We start from the raw sequence: 9,674 nt of genomic DNA on the forward strand, positions 1-9,674 counted from the left end.
CAGGTGGTGTAGGGATAAATTCGTGATGGTAAGATCATGGTCTTCCTGTCCTAAAATAATAATAATAATAAAATCACTAATCGCCATAATTTTCACCAGTGAAAACTATATTTTCTATTCTCTTTTTTAGTCTCTTTATCGTGCAATCCTCACAATTTTTTTAAAAAAAAAATATATATTTTTTTTCACAAAATATTATATGAACAGCTATTTAAATACAAAATACATATCAGAAACCAAAAACACTAGAAATGTCCTTCAAAACACATCAAAGATAAAGCCATTGAACACAAATTCCTCACCATGGTTATAGCATCTGAAAAAAGCTCTTCGTTCGTGATTAATCTTGCACGTCAACAACACAAACTCTCGGTAACCTAACGTATCCATGTAAATGCCGGAAGCATTTTTTCCGCTACATATTCACTTTAACAATCTCCTGCCCATTCGACACGCCATAATATATATTCCAACATGAACACTTTACAATTTGAAGCAACTGTAAAAATAAAAAAGGACAAGATGAACTAAAATACCAACAAATAAAGTAGGATCTTAACTTCTTAAAGTTTATACACGAAGGAACATCAAAATATAGCAGAACAATGTAATTCATACTAACCTTTGAACTAACAACGAGATATACATAAGGAAATGCAACCTATCAACGACGTTTAAAAACAACGTTTGGATGTGACTTATATCTAGAATGACTTTATTCAATCCTTCGGTTTCAAAGTCCATATAATTTCCAAAACTCTTCTACACTGAATTATGATAAATTCTTAGATTGGAGCATGTCTAATTAATAGAACACTAAAATATCAGAAAAGTCACGAATATGTGACTGAAAAGAACGAGAGGATTGAAAATCTCATAGAATTGTATTTATCTACAACTAAATTACAAGAAGAAGAAAGAAAACAGAATTGAAAAGAAGAAAGACACTGTATGTTAGTTGCAAATCTAACATGTTGGTACATTGGGCCAAAAATTAAATAAATAGACCCAAAGAATAAGTGTGGCATTACAAAGTTTGGTTTGAAGATTTTTTAACACAAAACTGTTAAATGTTTTTGTGAAGATATTTGCAAGCTTATAGCAGCTTCGAATATGTCTAAGAGAAATGAGTTTTCTGTACATTGTAGTATCCCAAAAATAGTTCCTATTAAAAGCTGAAAGTCGCAAACTAGCATGCAGAGGAGTAGTTGTAGGTTTAGCATCCAACATCTTCATATCTTCGAGGATATCACCTATATATTTGCATCGAGACAAAACAGTTCCATTACAAACTTGCTTAAATTCAATTCCAAGAACGAAGTTTGCACACACCTAGTATGTTATGGTAAAGGCATCATGTAAAATGATTTTCACTTCTTGGATAAGTAAAGGACATGAACCCGTGAGCAATATGTCGTCAACATAAATAGTAAGTACACAAAGTTAGAAACCTTTATGCTTGACATAAGAACTTCTCCCTTAAAGGTCTGATACCCACATTTATAACTTGTTTGAGTCCATAAAGTGACTTCTTCATCTTGCCTATCTGATTGGGGCAATATGATAATCAGGAGAGGCTTAAGATAAAACCTTTTCGTTAAAGGTGTCATGCAAGAAGGCATTGTTGAAATCAATTTTTTGTATGCTCCACCCTTTAATTATTGCAATAGCAAAGACAATTCTTACTGTGACGCTCTTCGTCACAAGCAAAACTTTCTTCAAAGTCCATGCCATAAACTTGAAGGTACCCTCTGGCTACTAGTCTAGCCTTAAATCTATTTATCGGCCTATCCTTGTTTCTTTTGATCTCGTAGATGTATTTACATCCAATGGCTCTAATCCCTCTTGGTAAAAGCGATAACTCCTCTTTCATTGATTCCACCAATTTGGGGTACTTGACACTGTTTCCTCAATTGTCAAAAGTTCATCACTTATATCATTAGGAACATCACAAGATAGAATATAATCATTCATCCAGTAGATTGTTAGAACTTAGAGAGCTCTCTGTGGTCTGACATGTGGTTAGATGAAAGGGGAATTTGTGCAGGAGCTTTCAAAAGAGGATTGTAATTCTTGTATCCATAGCATCAATGTGAATGATTGAATTAGCTGAGGCATGTGGAATTATTAATCCTCTGTGGAGAACATTCACATTTTCATACAAGTGAAGGAAACTCCTCAAATGGTGGCAATGGAAGAATCTATTGGTCATCATGGTTATCTACTTTCTAAACAAGACTCAAATGCTGGTAGTGGAAGAATATATTGGTTGATTTTGTGATGAGTATTAGGCTTGACATATAGCCCAGGAAGCACATGCTCATAGAAGATGATATTACCGGTAATTTGGGTCTTTTTGTCTTTATAATTTAGAACTTTTTTCACACCCATATACTCTCTCTCACACACACACCACTCTACAAGGTTCGAAACCCCAATCTCAAGCATGTAGAGGAGAGTTCAACAACTTGAGCTACACTCCCTCCCAAGGTTGTCATGACTCCCGGCGTTTGTGGATTTTCATACCGCCATGGCAATGTGATGCATGCCATGGCGAGCGCGGTGCACTCTGTATATTATAAATCTTAAAAAAATCTTATATTTTCAATTTTTTTATATTAATTTTCAAAATTTAATGTGCCTTAAATCATAACATGAAATATAATAACATAAAAGATATAATTTCAATCATCAAGACAAAACAAAAATGCTACCTATAGATCTCTAGACCACCAACTTTATATTCTCAAAACTATATAATCAAGTATTTCAAGTCCACCACTACGACTAGGAATATATACATGTTCATCATCTAATTCTTAGTCTATTAATACCGAAATTGAGAATTTTTTGGGACGTCTAGAGTATAATTGTATTGATGAACACAATATGTCACCAATGTTTTCTCTGCTAGAAGTATTGCGGTGTCCAAACTTGGCTGATGCAACCATGGCTTTATCAACATGACTCGATGTAAGATACTCTCCCGAATGAACTAAATCATTGGTGTCAAGAACCTACTAATTATCCCATTCAAATTTATACAACAACAACAAAGGATTAAAACTCTTTTCTCCCTCACACCTCTTTTGGAATCTATTTGTAATTTTCCGATTGTACAAAATGGAAACTAAATTATTCAATTTGTTATGCTCCAATCTTTCTTTTTTTTTTTTTTTTTTTTTTCACATGGATCTAAACAATAATATAGTAGTATGTAACTATGATAATATTAATGTTTAATATATTTACATAAGTACTTATGAGGACTTTTTGTCTTTTGTTGTTAGAAAGCCAACTATTTTCCGAAGCTTTCCCGCATATTATCGTAATCATCGACTTGATCACATTTGCAAATCATTATCCATGATCATTTTTTCAAGAACATCATTAAACATAACTCGTGCCTTACGAGCATATGCATATTATCACTCACATTAAGATCAAAATACTTAGAAGAATTAAGAAACAATGCATCCCCATAGAACTAGACTTCTATTTGATCCTCCTATCGGCTATAGATAATGTATAATATTTTTTAACAAATTTGGTTTTTTTCTTTAAATCTTTTTAATTTTTATTTTATCTTTATTCATCGCTATAACAATCTCCGGCATCGGTGGCTTTTTATCTCCGTCGATAATCTTCAAAACAATTAGAAGTGGATGCAATGATTTTTTACAGTACCGCACGTCAGACAATACCATGTTTACTCTTAACCTCCCGGCATTTCTAAATCCAATTTTGAAGTAGTCCAATCTACGCTAAAAAAATAAGCTTCTCAAAGCATCCTTATGTTTCTATAAGCTCACCAAAATAAAAAATGAAGTAGCAAACCGGGTAGACCCAGACCTCACATGATCTCTTCCATTTGTTTTCTCCTTTAACGCATTAAGAAGCCTCACGTGCTTATAAATATAAATAGTATCTCCTTTTGCAATGTCAATCTTTGCTCGGAAGACAGACAATTTCCCGATATCTTCCAACATATATCAAGGTAATGAGCTGCACAAAGAGTCCAATATAAAGTGGGTATACGTTGCTCCAATAATTTACCCATTGCCTTGAGCTTAGCACCATTGTCGGTTAATACTTAGCCACATATTCTTTGTCAATTTCTTTAATCTTTGTTTGAAGTAAATCCGCCAATAATTATGCAACTTGAGTATTAACTGAAAAAAAAAATGTACTTTCTAGGCTATTGACGAGAAAATTAATCAAATGCCGCCCTTTTTTTATCCATCCACCTGTCAGCCATAAAAGAACAACCGTATTGTTTCCAAGCAAAACATATTTTTTCGCCACCTTCTCTAAAATAGGAACCCGTAATTCATGATAATTTGGTCATTTTACACCAAGTCCTATTTGGCCCGCCGACTCAATCATTATCTCAAAATTTTGCCACATTAAATGATATGTAATTTTCATAAAAAAAAAAAAAAAAAAATCGGCAATGTGTTCATTCCTCATCGTATACATTTCCAACGTTTTTTGAGTGCCACTACTATCTTTGTTGTGTCTTTTCTCTATAACTTCTTCTAGGGTTTTTTTCTAAACATCAAGTCAACTGACTTTATTTCTTTTCCACTTTGTGACGACATTAGTGGAAAAATTAGAACAACTTGCGAACGTTTCTTCTTGCTCAAGGTTCCCGAACTAGGATTTCGGGTGTGTTTGTTTGAAGGATTTGTGAAGATTTCCACTATTCATCCCATTTTTCCCCCAAAAAACATCAAATCAAACACATAATTTTCATTTTTTATACAATACTAAAAATCAATTTTACATTCAAAACATCACATCAACACCTATTTATATCACATTATACAACTATTCAAATTCAAAATTTTTACTATTCAAATCCCAACTCAAAATCCAAACCCCCAAACAAACACACCCTTAGATTCGTGCAATACTTTCACCCTTGTTCCTTGAACATTCATGTCACAACCAATGTCGTCGTCATCTAACTCAACATGACTGGGCTGCTCTCCTACCGACTTTTTCTTTAAGAATTCTCATATCTCATTTCAGATTTTTTCAATAGTTTTCGGACATTTTTTTTCTACATCTTCATAATTTCCTAGCAAGTGTTGTTTCAATCGCTTTATTCCCGATCGTATTTTCTTGTGGTAGAACGAGTATTCTACCAAATTTCTATTTTTCAAATCCAGCAAAAAAAACCATATTTCCTCTGGATAATTTGATTTGGCTTCTCTTTTGAAATCTTTTGATGGGTCCAATATAAATGTTTCACTTCGGCCATAATACATTTCTTATAAATATTTTTATATCAATATGTCAATATAATACATAATAAATTAGAAGGATTTCATAAAATAAAAATATATAAAAAATGTGACAAAATAAAGTAAAGAATATTATAAAGTATAATCCCTCTTATTTATTTTGTATTATTTGCACATATTGATATAAAATATTTATAGGATTTAATGTATTATGGCCGAAAGTGAAGCATCTACATTGGACCATCAAAGGATTCCATAAGAAAAGTCAAATCAAATGATCCGGATTAGAAATATATATATAAATATATTTTTGCTAGATTTGAGAATGCTCGCTCTCAAACAAGTACGATCGAAAATAAAACAACTAAAACAACACTTTCTAGGAAATTATAAAGATGTAGAAAAATGTCTGAAGACTACTGAAGAAATCCGAGATGAGATGCGAGAGTTCTTAAAGAAAAAGTCGGTAGGTTGAGTTAGATGACGACGATGCTGACAACAACATTGGTTGTGATGTGAATGTGCAAAGAACAAAGCAATGAGTATCGCACGAATATGTTTCTTATCCTAGTTCGGAAACCTTGTGTAATGGGAAAACGTTCACAATCTGTTCTAATTTTTCATTAATATCATCACAAAGTGGAAAAGAAAGCAGTAAGTTGCCTTGATGCTTAGAAAAACCCCAGAAGAAGTTATTGAGGAATGACACAACAAAGAGAGTAGTTCAAATAGTAACCGACAATGAAAATAGCATACCATTTAATGACACAATATGTTTTAATAAAAATGACATACCATTTAATGTCGCAAAATCTCAAAATTTTGAGATAATAATTGAGTCGACGGGCCATATGGGACCTGGTTTAAAATGACCAAGTTATCATGAATTACGGGTTTCTCTTTTAGAGAAGACGGTGAAAAACACACAAACACTAAAGAAAAAAATATGTTATTGTTTGGAAGCAATACGGTTGTTCCCTTATTGCTGACGTGTGGACGGACAAAAAAAGGCAACATTAGATCAATTCATTGTCAATAGCCCAGAAGGTATATATATATATGTGTGAGTTGATTGATGCATCAAGTCAAACTTATTTACATCATTGCTGGTGTATTTACTTTAAAAACAAAGATTAAAAAAAATTGACAAAGAATACATAATTCAAATAGTAACCGACAATGGTGCAACTCATTGCCTTGATCTTATGTTGAAAGATATTGGGAAATTACGTCTTCCAGATTAAGATTGACAATGAAAAAAGAGTTACTACCTATATTTATAAGTACGTAAAACTTCTTAATGCGGTGAGGGAGAAAACAGACGACATAGATGTTGTGAAGGTTGTGCATATCTAGTTTGCTACTTCATTTTTTACTTTGCAGAGCTTATACAAGCATAGGTGCTTTGAGAAACTTGTTTTTAAGCGAAGATTGGACTACTTCGAAATTGGTACATACAAATACCGAAAGATTAGTAGCAAATACGGTATTGTCTTTCTCACTTTTGGATTGACGTGAAGTACTCTATATAAAAGCATATCATCCACTTCTAATTGTTTTAAGGATCGTTGACGGGGATGAGAAGACAGGGATGCCAGGGCTTGTTGTAGCGCTGAATGAAGCTAAAATAGAAATTAAAGAAGATTGTGAGAGAAAACCAAATTTGTTTAAAGAAGTTATACATGTTATCAATAGCCGATGAGACAATCAAATAGAAGTCGAGCTGTATGCGGCTACATTGTTTCTTAATCCTTCCAAGTATTTTGATCTGAAGGTGAGTGATAATGCATATGTTCGTAAGGCACGAGCTATGTTTAATGATGTTCTTGGAAAAATAAACATAGATAATAATTTGCGAACAAAGATATGTGATTAAGTCGATGATTACGATAATATGCGGAAAAAACTTTAGAAAACAGTTAGCTATCAAACAACAAATAACAAAAAGTCCTCGTAAGAACTTATATAGATATATTAAACATTAATACTAATATAGTCACATATTAATATATTATTATTTTTTTATTTGTTTTAATAACTTGGGAACCCACAGTCGCTACTCAACGAGTGCACTCTCGGTAACCTCCTGGTCGAACCTAATAGTCTGCAAACTAAACCCGACAAAGCAAGATACATTAGGCGAAGCATGTGAAATAGCCCGAAAACATAACTTTCCAACTCCTATTTTCTATGATTGTATACATGATATTACATCTATGATTGTATACATGATATTACATGCCACCACTACTTTATGCTAAAAAAATTAAATTCAAATTCAAAACAACAAAAAAACATGGAAAACATAAGTATAAACACATTTCTTGCTACAGTTTCGCCTAATATTTTGCAAATGGAGATGTTCCAACTTCCTCCTATAACACATACTCAATTTTTACTCATAAGAATTTAGTTGAAACCAAAAGGATATTATGTCAAGCTATAAAGCGAGCTACAGATGTGCCAAGTGCAGTTTAAGCCAATTTGATATCAGATCTGGATTTGACCTTGCAAGGTTTTAGGGGAAGCACAACGAGCAACAACCAAAGAATATGTTCATTTAGTGTTCTATTCCTACACGATTCCAAAAAAATATAATATATACCCATAACAATAAAAATCAGCAAAAGCATTCAAGACATTGATTCCTATAATATTTTCACGATTCTCATACCTCGCCACAAATACACCTAAAACTATAAAAACTAAACAAACACATTAAAAATCTCGGGACAAAATTTGCAAATTGTTTATCACACTATCCATTCGGCTATCGGTTTATTCATTTTAGTTCTCTATTCTCGTGTTCTGAAATTCCCAAACAGGATCCAAATATGAATCAAATAACATCTGAAATAGACAGAACATTACACTATCCATTTGGTTATCCAGTTTATTCATTTTAATTCTCTATTCTTGTGTTTCAACATTCCAAAAACACAATCCAAATATGAATCAAACAACATCTGAAATAGACAGAACTTTACATTATCCATTCGGTTATCCGGTTTGTTCATTTTAATTCTATATTCTTGAGTTAAAGAACTCCCAAACAAGATCCAAATATGAACCAAATAACATCTGAAATAGATAGGACATTACACTATCCATTCGGCTATCCGGTTTATTCAATTTAATTCTATGTTCTTGTGTTTCAAAATTCCCAAAACACGATCCAAATACGAATCAAATAACATCTGAAATAGACAGAACATTAGACTATCCATTCGGTTAGCCAGTTTATTCATTCTAATTCTATATTCATGTGTTCCAAGATTCCTAAGCACAATCCAAATATGAATCAAATAACATCTCAAATAGACAGAACATTCTACAGTCTACACAAAGAGCTACTGAAATGCCACCAAAAAATTAGGAAATTTTACAGATTACCTAATGGCCTGCAATCCAGGAGTTCAAATTGTCACAATTAAGAACTCGCAGCACTATCACTCCTTCCAGAACACCCAAACAACCTCCTGCAACAACATCAAGCAAAAAATGGCGGCCGAGAAGCACTCTGGAAATCGAGGTGATGGCAGCCCATAGCCCAACGGCAACAACGAAGTATCGCACAATCGCGCTCTCGGAATCAAATTTCAAGTATTTCAATAGCAAAACTTCGATAACCTGATTCGAATACAAAAAACAAAAAGTAGCAATGTAGAAAACCCTAGAGGAGTGGCCGCTGGGGAAAGACCAGTGGTCAACGGAAAACGAGAGGAACATGTGCTTGTTGTAGACCGGGCGAGGGCGCTGGATCAGGTGCTTGATGAGGCCGATTATGAGGAGATCTAACAGGGAACCGATCAGGAGGTTTATCAGGAGAAGAGTGGAAGGAGTTTTGGGACAGGCGGCGAGTGCGGCGAGGGGTGTGGTGGCGAGGAGACCGGAGAGGATGATCGGGAAGAAGAGGCGGCCGTCGCCGGAATATTCGAGAGATTTTAGGACGGGGAATGGGATGATAGGTTGGAAGAGAGTGTAGACTCGGAGAGACACGGCGGTATCGAGGTCGATCAGACGGCGGAGGACGGCGGGCGGAGGGGGAATCGGAGTTACAGGCGGCGGAGGTGAAGGTGGAGAAGTGGACGCCATGGATACGATCCACGGTGGCCCAATCGCGATACTTGTTGCTTGTTTGGGTGTCTAATAAAATTTTCAAATATTTCTATTGTTTATTTAATTTTTTTCTTTCAAAATATATTAAATTAAATATATATATTTTTATTATACTCAAAATTAATGTTACATTTAAAATATTAAATTAGTATTATTTTTTAATTTAATAATTATAATATTTTTTAAATTTTTAAAATATTAAATCAGTATTACTTTTATACTATACTATATTATAATTATTTCTAAATTTTTAAAATTATATTAAAATATATAAGTTTTTTAAAAAGGAAAGAAAAATGATAGAAT

General features: G+C 33.5%; 1 protein-coding gene across 4 annotated transcripts; it reads right to left on the reverse strand.

The window, feature by feature from the left end:
- Positions 1-207: 207 nt before the first annotated feature.
- LOC127250719 (probable lipid phosphate phosphatase beta) lies at positions 208-9,386 on the reverse strand. 4 transcript variants are annotated; one of them, XM_051274137.1, is made up of 2 exons: positions 8,643-9,386; positions 208-499 (listed from the first exon to the last, which is right to left on the reverse strand). In XM_051274137.1, the coding sequence occupies exon 1, from the start codon at positions 9,342-9,344 to the stop codon at positions 8,643-8,645; it is 702 nt and encodes a 233-aa protein (XP_051130094.1). In that variant the 5' UTR covers positions 9,345-9,386; the 3' UTR covers positions 208-499. The 4 variants fall into 4 exon arrangements, with proteins under 4 accessions (XP_051130094.1, XP_051130095.1, XP_051130096.1 ...); XM_051274138.1 differs by lacking the exon at positions 208-499 and adding an exon at positions 6,562-6,871; XM_051274139.1 differs by lacking the exon at positions 208-499 and adding an exon at positions 7,119-7,353.
- Positions 9,387-9,674: the final 288 nt, after the last annotated feature.

The sequence above is a fragment of the Andrographis paniculata genome, unplaced genomic scaffold (genome assembly GCF_009805555.1).
Source record: "Andrographis paniculata isolate CXL003 unplaced genomic scaffold, ASM980555v1 Contig37END, whole genome shotgun sequence".
Lineage (NCBI taxonomy): Eukaryota > Viridiplantae > Streptophyta > Magnoliopsida > Lamiales > Acanthaceae > Andrographis > Andrographis paniculata.